At 40.9% G+C, this 16469-nt stretch overlaps 1 protein-coding gene across 1 annotated transcript; it reads right to left on the minus strand.

Moving 5' to 3' along the window:
• Positions 1 to 1169: 1169 nt before the first annotated feature.
• On the minus strand, positions 1170 to 7088 carry LOC128740377 (uncharacterized). The gene has a single exon (XM_053835916.1). The coding sequence runs from the start codon at positions 7086 to 7088 to the stop codon at positions 1170 to 1172; it is 5919 nt and encodes a 1972-aa protein (XP_053691891.1).
• Positions 7089 to 16469: the final 9381 nt, after the last annotated feature.

Genomic DNA, 16469 nt, shown 5'->3' on the forward strand with positions numbered 1-16469 from the left:
CAGCAATCCGTAGAATGAAATATAATTGCGTCATTTGAGTTTCCATCAGTGCATCTAATATCCAATCATTTAATTTTTCATTGTGATATCCATGTGCATTATTCAAACTTCCAAAGTCACGACCAAAGTTTTCACTGTACAGTAGGAGGTGCTTGATGGGCTAAAACGAAACAAATCATTAGAATACTATATTTGGCTTACCTGGCCGTGTGGCTCAGCCGTCTGTCAAAAATCGCAGTTTTGAAATCAGGTAGCCTAGCTACTCAATAGAGCATTTCCGGGTATGGCCGCGTGGAGGCGCTAGGTAGGGGCTTGAGATGGCAAGAGCTATGTTGGTCGCTTTCTTGTTTGTTTTCCCCATTTCATACCCACTAGTATAGAATAAGGCTGTGTTATCTGCAAAAAATCTCGATATTCCACGTAGCTTTAAATTTCCAAAGTCATTTAAACAAATCAGACATGGTGAAGGACTTATGTTACTTCCTTGAGGAACTCCTATATCGACCGGACGTAAGCTACTACATACCACGATTACCACTACCGGTGTTGTAACGCAGCAGATATAAGAAATGCTTTTGTAAATCGAGCTTTTTATTGCGTCGATCAAAACTAAAAATATAATTTGACCGTTAGAATTAATTTTGTCTTCACGTTATTCCTGCTTCCTACTTACATTATTATTTTCTATCTGCCTTTTTTATGCGAACTTATTTCCTGTCTGTCGTACCATTTACATTGAACCACCCTAATAAAGGTTTTTCCGGCTTTAGTTTTCAATGTTATCGTTATTCATTATAATCTACTTACTGTTCCAATATTTTTCAGTATATGTATTTCTACCTTTCCGTTTCTAGCTATCCGTATCTTCCCTCGTACTTGTGCTCGTACCTATAGCTTTAAATCAATCGTTTAAAACACTTCAAAGCATAACATTGTTTTACATTTGACTTACTCGTAACTATTTTTCTTCCTGCAAACACTTTTCTTGTCACTACGAACAGCTATTTTCCTTCGCGCTATCTTCTAACTCACTCGAGAAATCTTTCCAAACTTTATTCTTCCAAAAACTCTTTAACTTCTACTATCAACACTTTTTTATCCAACTATTTAGCATGACTTTCAATTTTCTATGCTCTATATTTGCTTCTATCACTATGACACAACTTTGTTTATCTTCTTCTGTCAACCTCACCAGTGTGGCCAGAACATTCCCCGGCCCGTAACCCTGCGCCGGAAGTCCAATCCGGATCAGAGTTACCCTCCGAAATCTCCATCACGGCTAGTCTTGCTGTCGCCCGTTTGAAACGTCCGTTTTTCGTACGTACCCATGCTTGTCGGATCCTTCCATCACCCGACACAATGGGTTCCTCCACGACACCACGAATCCAACATTTCCGGTTATTCCCGTCCACCACATACACCAAATCTCCTGCTCGCAACGGATGAGTTTCCCCAAACCATTTTGTCCTCTGATTCAACGATGGAACATACTCCTTTATCCAGCGTCTCCACATCATATCCGTCAGCTGCTGGGAACGTTGAAAAGCGTCCCGAAGGGCTTCTGCTGGATTTGTCGGGGGAAATGTAGCACACGGCAGGTTTGGCGAAGCACCCCTCAAAAAATGGTTTGGAGTAAGCGCCTCTGCTTCACTGGATTCCTGAGAGACGTACGTGAGAGGGCGTGAGTTTATTATGTCCTCCACATTGACAATTGTTGTGCCTAGAACTTCATCCGTTAACCGCCTTCCGTCGTTGAGCGTCGTAAGCGTTTCTTTCACTGAGCGCACAAGGCGCTCCCAAACCCCTCCCATGTGAGGCGCAGCGGGAGGATTGAAACTCCACTTCGTCTTCGCATTGGTGATTTGATCAGCGCACTCGTCTCCGATACTTCTCACGGTTTCCACTATCTCTTTGCTGGCTCCCCGTAGATTAGTTCCGTTGTCCGAAAAGAACTCAGCCGGCCAGCCTCGCCGACCGATGAATCGATGAATAGCCATCAAGCACGACTGAGTCGTAAGTCCGTGTGACACTTCCAAATGCACCGAACGTGTCACTAAACAGGTAAACAGCGCTATCCACCGTTTTTCCTTCCTACGTAACACGGTCACCTCGATTGGTCCCAGGTAATCGACACCGACGTAGCTGAACGGACGAAGATTCGGTGTTAATCTCTGCACCGGCAGCGGAGCCATACGGGGAACCTGGGGACGATTACGATTAACCCTGCACCATATACATAACGACGACACCTTCCGAACTACCGCATCCACGTGCGGAATGTAATACAGCTGCTTCAGCTCATTCTTCACCGCTTGGCGGTAACCGTGTCCGCTCTTCTCATGGTAGTGTTGAACTATAAGTCTGGTTATTCGGTGGTCGCTGGGCAAAATCACCGGAAACCGCAAATTGAACGGCAAAAAATCCGCACGTTCGACTCGGCCTTCCATCCGAATCAACCCTCTTTCATCGATTAACGGTGTAAGCTTGTACAGCGGACTAGTCTTTTCTATTGCCATCCACTGACTTGCTGGTCGATCCTTATTTCTTGACAATACCTTCAATTCGTCGACGAAACTATCCGCCTGCGCCATCTTCATAAGGAACACCTCCGCATTCGCATACTCGTTCTGCTGCAGCGGCACCCGAACCGACAAACTCGCTTTCAGCACCTTTATCTGCCTAGCTGTTGCTCGCAGCGTTTCGACCGGAAGCCCTTGAACCTTACGTTTACAGTTCGACACGAAACGGAATACGCACGCGACCGTTCGAACTAGTACGGTCCACTTGGAGAAACGATTTGTGTCCACGATATCGTCCACTACTCTTACATCGTGTAACAACAGATGAACCCGTAGCTCTTCCGTCGTGTTTGCTGGTGGAAGGACCCTTTTTGGCCACTCTTCACTCGTCTTATATAGAAATGCAGGTCCTCGAACCCACGCGCTATCTGGATGCATTTCCGGATCTTTGCCCCACTTAGTGAGCTGGTCCGCTACGTTCAGTCTTGTGGGCACCCAACGCCAATCGGATATCTTCGTCAGACTAAGTAGTTCGCCGATTCGGAATCCGACGAACTGTTTGTATCTGCGCTGGTCCGACCGAATCCACGATAGCACTACACTTGCATCGATCCAATACACCACCTTCTCAATCTTGAGGTTGTGGTTTTCAACCACTGTCCGCGACAGTCTTGCTCCCAAAACCGCGGCCAACAGTTCTAGACGCGGAATTGAGATCTGCTTCAGCGGAGCCACCTTTGAGCGGCTCATTACCAGTGTACACATTACTTCACCTCTAACTACCGCCCGAAAATACGCCACACAGCCGTACGCTGTCTCGCTCGCGTCGGCAAATATATGTAACTGTAGATCCGTTACCTCATCTGACTTGGCACTACCGAAATAACTTCGTGGTAACTTAAACGACCCAATACTACGCATCATCTGCATCAAGCGCAACCACTTCTGGAACGACACTGTATCAATCTTGGTATCCCAGTCACAGCCTGTTCTCCAAAGATCTTGTATCAGCATCTTACCGCAAACCGTGATTGGTGCGAGGAAACCCATTGGATCGAACTGAGCCATCACGAAACTGAGAACCGTGCGCTTTGTCGGATATTCCCGACCATCGACCATTTCCAGAAACTCCTTTTTGGACACTGTAGCGAAACAAAAAATATCTTCCACCGGCTCCCAAACTATGCCCAGTACACGTTCATACTCCGTACCCTTGTCTCGAGAGAAATGCACTGTTGCGCTAACGTTACGTTCACCGAGTTCCTCCAAAAATTTCTTCGAATTCGACACCCAGTTTCGTATGTGGAATCCGCCTCGTGCGTGAATGTGTTTCACTTCATTGGCTCTACGGATCGCTTCGTCGATAGTGTCTGCACTGTCATAATAGTCGTCCACATAATGCTTATTCAAAATCGCTGCTGCTGCTTCCGGAAACTCCGTCGCAAACTGCTGCGCGTTCAGATTCTTAACAAACTGCGCCGAACATGGTGAACATGTAGCGCCAAATGTTGCCACGTCCATCACGTACGTTTGCGGTGCACCCGTTGGGTCGGTTCCAAATAGGAATCGAAGCGCTTGCTTATCCTTAGCTACTATCTTGATCTGGTGATACATCTCCTGGATGTCTCCCCCAAATGCGACTGGACCTTCCCGAAACCCACAGACAACTTTCGGAAGAGGCACTAGCATGTCTGGCCCCTTTAACAATTCCGAATTCAACGATATTCCACCCACCGAAGCAGCAGCGTCCCACACTAGGCGTACTTTACTGGGTTTCCTTGGGTTCACCACCACGTTCATTGGCAAGTACCATACAGTCGAACTCGCTGTCTCCACCAGTTCTGCAGCAGTAATCTTATGCGCGTAGCCCTTGGCTTGATATTCCTCGATTTGGTTTTTCACATTCTGATCCAATGCTGGATCTTTTTCCAATTTCCGCTGAAGTGCTCTCATCCTCCGAACGGCCATCGGAAAGCTATCGGGAAACCGGCGCGTATCTTCTTTCCACAGTAAGCCCGTTTCGAACCGATCTCCCACTCTTTTCGTCGTTGCCTCGAGGATTTCACGAGCACGCTTCTCATGAGCTGGTTCCGGTGGAGTGAATAATGTAACCGCTGTCTCTTCCATCATGTACTGATCCCGAATCATGTCATGCAGCCTCTGATTGCTGACAGTTTTTACCGAATGCAGATTCAGGTAGGTGTGAATACACGGTTTACGCTTGACCGACCCATAGATTGTCCATCCCAGTCTGGATCGAACTGCGATCGGCTCACTAGGCTTGCCGACTCGAGACTCTAGTGGTGCAAACAAGTACAAATTGTCCAAACCGACAAGAATTGTGGGCAACGATTGAGGATCGTCTTCTACGGGAATTCCCGCCAAATGCTTGTAGCGCTTTACAACATCAGCGAAGCGTACGTGTTGTTTTGGTAACTGCAACTCCGACACTGTCCTGGTGTTAAACAAAGGAAACTTTTCCTTCGACCCTCTCGCGGAAATCATCAATTCCACTTTTCTAGAATGATTTTCGATGCGGTTGATGTTACTGGTCCACGTGACGATTAGAGGCTCTAGCATACCTTCTGCTTTCAGCAGGCTAGCAACTGAATCGTCCACCAATGTAGCCGAGGACCCTTCGTCGAGAAACGCTACAGTATCCAACTGTCGATTTCCCACATAAAGCGTCACCTGCATCATACGAAAAATTATCGAACATCCCTCACCGTTGAGCATACCATTCTCTGCCTTCTGCAACTGTATCGACTCCTCCACCCGGTGTAACAGAGGATGATGGTTTCCCTGACAGTTCCGCACCGTGCATCGCATCCTTGACACGCAACGTCCGTTACCATGTTTCTGAAGACAGCGTTCGCACAAATTCTGCTTCTCAACCTCGCTCAACCGCTCCGCAATATTCATTCTCCTGAACTGGTCACAGAACTTCATGAGATGGCCCGACCGCTTACATATCCAGCACGCCTTGCTGCTCGACTCGCTTCGAAATCCATCGTTCCGCTTCTGCTCTGATTCGTGAACCAACACAAACTCCCTCTTTTTAGGGTTTCCTCTCCCAGAACGACTATATTCGCTGATCGACAACCCGGTAAACTCCTCCACCTCCGACACATCGGACACAATTTCGTTTATGAAGTTTGTAAACATTCGCAACGGACTCTCTACCTTGTTGCGCTTATACCGTACCCAATCGAGCTTGTAAGTTGAAGGTAGCTTGTCAACTAACTCCTGCACTAGCATCGGATTATTCAAATGGTCTTGTAGACCGGCGGCTTCGAGATGGTCGCACAATTGCTTGACCGTAATCCCGAACTGGAAGAACGTTTCCAAACGGTCTGCTCTTGGTGATGGTGCATTCTTTACCTTTCCCAACAAAGTCTTGAGCAACTTCTCCGGCTTTCCGAACAGATTTCGAAGATCTTGAATCACGTCCGGAACAGAGTCTGGCATCACCAGCCGACTCCTAACTGCTTCGAGCGCATCGCCCATCAAGCAGTCCTGTAACCGCTTCAGATTCTCTAGATTAGAAAATCCGCAAGCCTCTGTCGTATACACATAACTACTAATAAACAGGGGCCAAACTTCTGGTTCCCCCCTGAACTTAGGAAGACTATGCGATACCGCCTTCCGAGCGGCCAACTGATCTCTTGAGATTCGACCTACATTTCGCCCCGGCCCATCTATCGTGGTACGAATACTGCCATGTACACTATTTTTCACATTCTTTTCGGATACAGCACTGCATGCACTCCCATCACTATCTACCTCGCTGCCTTCTGTACCCTGCTTTTCTGACTGTGGAACCTCCGTTAGGTTACGCCGCAGTCCTGCTTTTGGAGTAGCACCCCGACTTTTACCTACCATTGACTCGGTAGTCACTTTCTCCTGCAGCCATGTTGTCACCTTCTGCTTCGATTTCTCGTCCGGAACACCACCGACTGCGCCCGCAACATCAGCTGCGTCATCCTTTAGCGCGTGTACCCTCTGAATGCTATCGTCTATCTCTCTTCGAATAGCATTCCTCTTACGCAGGAACTCTTTTTCTGCGGCAAGTTGCTGGTCCAGCACTTTCCGTTCCTGTTCCAGTTGTAACTCCTCCATCTCACGCTGGAACTGGAGCTCCTGCTCACGCATCTCCCACTCTTGCTGCATTTGCAGTTCCAATAGGGCCTTCTTCCTGGCGAGCTGCGCTTTCCGCGCCTCCATTTGCTTTGCAAAGGTCTCTCTCATCAGCTGTTCCTCTTCCGACTGCTGCTCAGACGGATCCTTGGCGGAACCAGCTCCTTGGTCAGACCCTGCATCACTTTTTGCGCCGGATTTCTTGGCCCGCCTTTTTGAAGAAGGCTGCGGAACTCTTAACTGCTGTACATCAGGCCGCACACACTGCGGGCAATGCCAATCCGTTTTGGCTATTTCCTGGTCAACACCAGCACAAGAAAAATGAGCCCAAAACATACACGCAGAGCATTGCACCCAATCGATGTCCGTGGATTGAGCCTCCGTTTTCCCGCAGAACAGGCATTGGTGTTCATTAGAACTCGACGAACGCATCTCCGTTGACATAAAATAATTTTTGATTTTGTTGTAACGCAGCAGATATAAGAAATGCTTTTGTAAATCGAGCTTTTTATTGCGTCGATCAAAACTAAAAATATAATTTGACCGTTAGAATTAATTTTGTCTTCACGTTATTCCTGCTTCCTACTTACATTATTATTTTCTATCTGCCTTTTTTATGCGAACTTATTTCCTGTCTGTCGTACCATTTACATTGAACCACCCTAATAAAGGTTTTTCCGGCTTTAGTTTTCAATGTTATCGTTATTCATTATAATCTACTTACTGTTCCAATATTTTTCAGTATATGTATTTCTACCTTTCCGTTTCTAGCTATCCGTATCTTCCCTCGTACTTGTGCTCGTACCTATAGCTTTAAATCAATCGTTTAAAACACTTCAAAGCATAACATTGTTTTACATTTGACTTACTCGTAACTATTTTTCTTCCTGCAAACACTTTTCTTGTCACTACGAACAGCTATTTTCCTTCGCGCTATCTTCTAACTCACTCGAGAAATCTTTCCAAACTTTATTCTTCCAAAAACTCTTTAACTTCTACTATCAACACTTTTTTATCCAACTATTTAGCATGACTTTCAATTTTCTATGCTCTATATTTGCTTCTATCACTATGACACAACTTTGTTTATCTTCTTCTGTCAACCTCACCAGTGTGGCCAGAACAACCGGAATGATTAAGTTTTTTCAATTGCACTAGTTAACTCATCAATTATAAATTCAACATGTTTTTACGTCTAAATTGTGAATTACCGCTCTCTTTTTACGTCCAAAATTCGAAATAACATCATCTTTTTTACGATCGATATTTTTACGCCCCTGGAGTTTATTTGTAAACGCTGGTATATGCAATAAGGATTGCTGATGCGCGAATGTGTTGGTGGTTTGTTGGCATCAGGAAACAAATTCGGTGTGAAAAAAATCCTGATGAAAACAAATCGCGTATACTTAAACGCGGCGAAGTGTGCGTGAGATATATGTTAGCAATCTTTATTGGCTACCAATTCGAAAACAGTCAAAGCAGCCTTGTACGCCATTTATTCAATGATATTATCTGAACCCACCGTAAAGTGTTATACAAGTAGGGGAACTGTGGGTAAGACGACCAGATAAAGAAGAACATCTAATATAATACAGAGAACTTATGATTTATAAAACCTAAATACAGTTTACTTCAGTTCAACATATTGTTTTCAAAAGCGGCTAGTGAAATATTTAACAAAAAATGTTTTCCAAGGTGTATTTTGACTTTTGAGTATTAAAAATGGTCCGCAAAAGTGATTTTTTTTAGTGCTTCGGGCGGAACGAACAATGTGTGGGGGTAAGATGGACAGGTATTGTAAATCGCCCCAACTGAGAGCATATTCAGAGACCATTAACAAACTGAATAAGTGAAATATGGTGGTGTAGCGTGCAAAAAGTGAAGGAGGCAGTAGGGTAACCAACCTATTTTGGACCCCTTAAGCAGCTGTACATAATTTGGACACTTGCATTTGATTTTGCTGTAAGTGTCCAAATTATGTACAGCTGCTGAGGGGGTCCAAAATACGTTGGTTACCCTACACCCCCTTCCACCCGTGGCAGCCAATCAAAAATTGTTTGGCAGCGGCAATATAAACAGGCATTCCAAAATCTATTTCATGCCTGGCTGCCGCTAATTTGTTTGAAGTCCACATTTGTCAGTTAAATTTTCATTTATATGCATGAGATATTACCAAGAAGCAAAATCAACAACTGACTATCTTACCCACACCACTCATAAAGCTTAATTTCGATGGCAAAAAAGTTACATCCAAACGCATAATCTCTTCCAATTTTCAGTTTTTCTGTACTTTATCAAAATTTGAAAGTTCTAAATGATGCTGGGAACGTTTAGACATCATGAGATTGCAAGATGGTTGGATGCCCATCAACACATTTATGCATTTTAATGCCTAACTTATAGAATCAACCACCTGTCCGTCTTACCCACAGTTCCCCTAATATTTCTTGCACGAGACAAAGCGCGATACTTCTTCTATTCTTGAATGCGACAAATTGCGCTTGAATAAAACTACTTGTGTGAAATACAAACTAATCAAGTTTTTGCAGGATGGCAATAAACTTTATCCTTATAGTAATTATAAACAAAGATATGTTTGGTTGGAATTCATACTTGTGACACTGTGCATCACTATTCTGAACATCTTCGTTTAATTGAAAAAAACATCTTCGTAGTTTCGTGGCGTCGTTGACTGTTGTAACAGATGTAAGATTTTTTGAACTATTGGACAGATTTTTGTTTAATTTTGTTTAAAAATCCACTTTTTTCAGTTTTCTCCTTTTGAGAGATTAGCTGTTTATGCTAGAATGTTTTTTCTTATGAGTATGTTTTCTTTTGGAAAAATATATAGTTTTAAGAGAGCGTTAATAAGGTGAATTTATTGCTAATACAGTTTTATTGGTGTTTCTTGTCTTCTTCAATTCTGCTTCAAAACTGTATGTTATTCTTGTTGATTTTTTCGAAGAATTTTAATGTTTTCAATAGATGTTTCGACTTACTATACTTCAGTCATTTACATGCGTTGAACATCTATTCTCGCTGTCTCGTCCTTTATAACAAGTTATAAAGTTACGGCAAATAGAATTTCACGCTGACGAACTCCAACAATAGAATACTTCAGAACTGTTAAACAAATAAGCAAAATTAACTTGAGGAAAATTATTCTAAAACCTGATAAATTTTACAATGTTCTGATAAAACTAATTTAGGAAATGAATAAAACCAATTTGTTATTGGATTGTTACTTGAGCCAAAATTTTCATTCTCAGCTCGTGTTGGCTTTTTTCATTACTCAAAGGAAGAGATGAAAAACCTGATTTAATCCACCTGCTAGTGAAAGGACTTTGTTATACAGTGTAATGTGCTATTTGAGATAGAAATCGACACGTCTTCGGAATATAATACAGCACGTTAACACTGTGCGTTGGTCATATCACTTCTGCTGACAGATAATAAATATGTTCTTTAATCTATACAGGTATATCTCCCAAACTACCAATATTATTATTTCTAGTTAAGTGATTCTTGTGTAGAATTTTCTGGCGAACATTTTGAGCATATTTGTTCGAAAATAAAATTGGGGGTGTTTTGAGATATTCGCATTTTTCGTTTTAAATCGCAAAAAATGTACGATTTTGACAAATTAGATAAAACTGATAACATCATTCGATTCCGCGGCCAAAAATCCATCGAAAAAGAATATTGGCATGTCTTCATACCAAACAGTTTCAGAGATATTTGAACCCGAAAAATGACTTTTTTTGAAAATCTGTAAAAAAGGAAGTAGCGCCACTGCTAGGGGGATTGATCAATCGGCACAATATTTTGGGAAATTGGTTGTGGGGTCGGAATGAACAATTATGCCAACTTTAGTTGAAATCGCTGATGGTCGGATCCAATTTTTCCGACTCTTGTGTACGTTTGAGATGGAATGACCCATATATTGCTGAAAAGCTGATGCATCATCTGGGCTGACAAAGATAGGTCAGCTTTGAGCATTTCGGCTGAAATACAGTCTATCCCTGGCGCTCTATTGGATTTCGTACTCTTGATGGCTGTTACAATTTCATCCAAAGATGGCGCCTCCGAGTTGACGCGCTTAATTCGACGAACTGTAGGCACCATACGCTGCTGGTTTTGTTGGTCTCTGACATTTGGAACTCGGAAGAGTTGTTCAAAATGTTCGGTCCATCGCTTAAGCTGTTCTGTACGGTCAGTAAGTAGTTGACCAGCTCTGTCCTTTAGCGGCATCTTTGTGTTCATCCTGGCACCACTAAGGCGGCGAGAAATATCGTACAACAAACGGATATCACCATTGGCGGCGGCGGTTTCTCCTGGTTCGGCTAGGGAGTTAATCCAGGCTCTCTTGTCCCGCCTACAAGCACATTTAACAGCCCTCTCCAGTTCGGCGTATCGTTGACGGGCAGCTATCTTAGCCGATCTGGTTCGCTCGCTCAATGACGGCTTTTGCCTCTCTCCGCTCGTCGATATTCCTCCAAGTTTCATCCGAAATCCACTCCCTCCGCCCGCTATGCGCTTGCCGAGGGTTTCATCACTGGTCCTGATGAAGGCGTTCTTTATGCCGGTCCATTGCTCTTCGACGGTTCCACCAGGTGGCAACTAAGAGGGTCGGGATTCAAGTTGTTCGACCAAGGCCCTTTTCACCTCAGGATTTTTCAATCGGCGGACACGTGCCAACTTTCTCCTCCCATCGTTGGACACGTGCGACGCGCAAACGTATTTCAGCGATAACAAGATGATGGTCGGATGCAATATCAGCGCTGCGTTTGTTGCGTACATCAAGAAGGCTCCTTCGCCATTTTCGGCTGATGCAGATGTGGTCGATTTGGTTTTCTGTTCGGCCGTCGCGGGAAACCCACGTGACTTTATGTACTAGTCTATGGGGGAAGAGCGATCCACCAATAACCATGTTGTTATTACCACAGAATTCTGTAAACAGCTCCTCGCTTTCGCTCATCTCTCCTAGGCCATGGCATCCCATGACGCGTTCAAGGTCCGCATTGTTTGAGCCAATCTTCGCATTGAAGTCACCCATGTGGTTTTGGATATCCCCCTTCGGGATTTTCTCAATCACGCTGTTCAGATGGCCGTAAAAACTCTATCTCCTGCAGGTCGGAAGCATCTGTTGGCGCATAGCACTGGATTGCTGTAAGGTTCCTACCCAAGTAACACTTGCAACATGTTTCTTAGAAACATATTCAGAAAACAGTTGCATTTAAATCATAAATAAGCAATAATACTTCCTTCTCTTTTTGTGTCACACAAAAATCAAACAAATATCAGCAACTTCGTAGTTGCGAATTGTCGGCATTGAACAGTAGGCGAAGTGATGACGATGAATACAGCGCAGATCAATAACTTTGACACATTTTCGCAAGATTGCAATATTTTATTGAGCTTAAATGCTCCAATTTATGAGTTTTCCGAGTAGTTTTTGAACGCAATTCGAGTTCTTTCACAAATAAAAATTAACTGTGAATCAGTTGTAAGTTAACGCAAAACAAAATTCATACAGTACAGCTTTTCATTGGTATCGAATTTTTCGGCTATCGGTGTGCTCATTTGTACCTAATCTTGTATAAACATGGCCGATGACTGTGCCAAAATATAATGAAATAGATCAATATTTTTGTGTCGTAGAATGATTTTACGTATAAAAGGGACATATAACATAATTAATATGAAATATCCCACAAGTTTTCAAAGAGATTAGCATGTTTTGTGAGATTGTCATAAAATGATATTTATTTCGATTCCACTTAACTTTTGTTTATAAAAGTAAATCTTGAGCGCATCAATTTTTCGGTAGTAGAATGGCAAAGTTCACGATAAATTTGAAATCGCACTTTAGTTTAGATTATGTGAAGGCTACAATGTTGCTTTGAGTGATTAATGAATTACCGAAATATAAATACTTTAGCCATTTTATCTTGCGAAAAATGTCTGACATTATTTTGTTTGTGAATACATACTTCAGGGAAATATCAGAAAAAAATCCCTTCAACAGTTATTTGCGCTTTTCTGTTGGTAGTACAAAAGCCATGCAACGCATAGGCGTCACTTTGAAATATTTCACAAACATGTTACATTTTAGCTCATTTCTTGCGCTTTTTCAGTCGGAAATTGGTTTTAAATGAGTATGCGAAAACGAAAGGTCAGCAATTAGACTTGTTTTAAATCTGTTATCAATTCTTATTTAAAACCAATTGTGTTACTTGGGTAACCCGTGTTCTGAATCTGGCAATGATTATTCGCTCATTCCCAAAAAATCCAAAATTTGGTATGGATCGAACATTCCCTCGATTAATGAGAGCACCTCCATTTTTAAGGAAAATACCCGATTTTGTCAAAACCTCTTTTTTTCTTTTGCTTATATCTCCGGAAATATTAAGTTAAGAAAGACACTATTTTCACATTTTCAAAGGAAATCATCCAGGGAATTCGAAAAAAAATATTATTTTTGAGAACCAGTGCTGCCAAACATTTTTAAACTCAATTTGAAAACTAAATTTACATTTTTCTCTCAATGAAGACAGTTTTATCTCAAAAATTTCAACTTTATCGTGTTTCGCAGATGTTTTTACATAAGAATCACTCATCGCCCCGAGGTATTCTTCGCCGATCCCGAGATACAGCGTTTTAAATTAAGTAATCCCTCATTTTTAATGTAAAACTAAGAGCAAAATAACCTTTTTTGGAAAAAGTAATTCTCTACGCAATGTAAAAATACTTTGGCATATCGGAAAAGCATTTACACAGTATATAAAAAGGTTTTTCTTAACAGTGTTGCCAACATGATTGCCTGCATGATTAGTTACATTAATTAAGGGAATACTAGTCTCTTAGCAACAATAAATGCAATAAACTCGGAAGGTAAGAGCTCATGTCTATTAGCGAGATGAAAAACAGTTTACAAGGCTATGATCAAACAACTAACGAATATTTTACGCCTTTTTGAAGTAACATTTCCTCATCTAGTGCTCTAAATCAAACGAAAAATTGAAAAGCTGGCAATACTGTTAAGAAAAACTTTGCTATATCTTGTATAAATGCTTTCCCGATATGTCAAAGTAGTTTTACATTGCGTAGAGAATCACTGCTTAAATTTGCTTATTTTGCTTATGGTTTTACATAAAAAATAAGGTATTGCTTGATTTAAAAGGCTGTATCTCGGGATCAGCAAGAAATACCTCGGGGTGATGAGTTATTCTTATGTAAAAAATCCGCGAAACACGATGAAGTTGAAATTCTTGATTTAAAATTGTCTTCATTGAGAGCAAAATGTAAATTTAGTTTTCAAATTGAGTTTAAAAATATTAGGCAGCACTGGTGCTCCAAAATAATATCTTTTTCGAATTCCTTGGGTGATTTCCTTTGAAAATGTGAAAATAGTGTCTTTCTAAACTTAATATTGCCGGAGATATAAGCAAAAGAAAAAAGATTTTACATAAAAATGGGGTATCGCTTGCTTTAAAACGCTGTATCTCGGGATTGGCGAACAATTCCTCAGGGCGATAAGTGATTCTGATGTAAAAAACCCGAATTAATCCACCTAGCGGCGTGACCTAGTCTTTCTACTGCCTCAATAATCATTATTTAATTTCTCAGAAACATCTATAATTAACTTGACTATTTTCTTCAATATCCGTTCCGTATTCCTCAAATTCCTCAAAAATTTGCCAATAAAATTCACAACGTATTGCGTAGAATAATTATATTTTCTTTCCTTCGGTGCGTAAATACTTGTAAGCGTCATTTATGTTACTTGATGAACACCTTATTTAGTTTTATAATATTTACGTGATTGATAGAAAAATAATGTTAACTCAAAAGATAATTTATGCAGACTTGAATGAATATATATAGAAAATTAGAAATTAACCCTCTAACGGGTCTACAGACGGCCTTAACTTTCGGGCTCCAGAGCCACATACGAAACTTTTTTTGAATTGATATAAAAGAAGTAAAACAAAAAGTTATTTATATCCTTTAATTCTACTACTGTGCTCTATTGATAAATACGTATTTCGGTCTCGACGTGTGACCTTCATCAGTATCTAACTAACTTAGACTGTTTTGTTTTGAATTGACAATATGAAATATGTGTTCATAGCAGATGTTTTGATATTTTGATAATAATACCATGCGTTCAAAAGTTAGCATCTTTGTAAAACAAGAGTTCAGAATTTTTTTTATTATACTTCGCTTTTGAAGAAAAAGGATATCTACAACAAAATGATTAATCTGAAAATTTTACTATAAGTTTGCTTGGCTTCAATTTTGCAACATATCTGGATTAGAAAAAATAACTGAATAGAGCATTAGATATGGAAAAGAGAAATTTCTTAGCTAGTGCTCCTTCAGATAATTATTTTTGCATAAAAATTTAAACTTGAGCTTCTTTTGACTGTACCTTCATGAAAAGATAGTCATTAGCTTGATCGCATCGTTTTTACAATGTTAGAGGGTTAGGAAAAAAAGATAAGGTCGAAAAATAGTGCAAAAGTTGCGCCATAAACATGCTTGAGAATGAAAAATATGATCGACATGATTTCCTGCGTTTGTCATTTTGGATTTATTAAAACATGATACATGACATAAGACATCTGTCCTTTAAAATGTCACTAACGAAAAAAAACCTTACAAAATTACTACCGCGCAACGATTACTTCCTATTTTTCATATAACATTTCTAAGCTCTAATATCTAATGATTGAAAAGAGCATCTATTGATGCGCAAAATTTGTTTGAAATTTGTATACATTTATTTGGTAAAATCAACACACTTTAATCCTATACACCACTTTACCTACATGCTTAAATCAACTGCTTTTTTTCGCTTTTTGCTTTTCTTGTACAATTGTGAGTAACAGCAAGAGAAGAAAATGACAATTGAAATTTGAAATCAAAGAAAAGAAAAAACTTTTCGATTGAATCCCACTATTTAATATTTATTTGCGACAGATACGTAGTTCGCCTACGACGTGCAGGCTTCATCAGTGTCTTATTTCAAAGCGTATACGTATCTGTCGCGAACGAATATTAAATAGTGGAATTTAGTCGGCAAAAGTTTTGACGTAGGACTACGTCTTACGGCAAGTTTTGATATAGGGTGTCATTCCAAAAAATCGAAAAATGCGAGCGTCACGAAAAATGAAAGGTTTTGAGCGCTAATAGCTCAGCGGTTTTCCGATCGATTTTCAACATTCTTACACCAATCGATCGGAAAATCTTCTAAGAATTGACCCAAATGAAGAAAAGTATGGATTCTTGATGTTGAGCTATTGAAAAATTGAAAATAATGAACCTATATTTTACCAGAATTTTCGCTTCGTGATTGGTTGGAAGATTCTTCACGATGATCTAAACCTATATCAATTTGATATCTGTGCTTGGGAAGTAAGCCAAAACAAGTGACGCTGACGAAGTTTCCTTATTTCAACAAGATTTCTTAACACCTCGGTTAAACCTATAACCTAGACCATTTTGATGTCCTTGCTTGGGAAGTACGCCAGAAAGAGTGACAAAGCCCCCTCGTGCCAACAGATTTCTTACGAACGCGATTAAACCTAGTCCAATTTGATGTCTGTGTTAGGGAAGTGTGCCAGAAAAAATGACACAAGTTTGTTATCCCAACAGATCGCAAATTCTTTACTGCGAGACGATTAAACCTCGGCGAATTTGATATCTGTGCTGGAAAAATGTGCTACAGCTGTAGTGTTCGGTTATAATACGACTCTGTATGAATACGCATGCTTGCCGTTTCATTAGAAGCGTAGTGAAAAGATGTGC

This window comes from Sabethes cyaneus, chromosome 3 (assembly GCF_943734655.1).
Source record: "Sabethes cyaneus chromosome 3, idSabCyanKW18_F2, whole genome shotgun sequence".
NCBI classification, from domain to species: Eukaryota; Metazoa; Arthropoda; class Insecta; order Diptera; family Culicidae; genus Sabethes; species Sabethes cyaneus.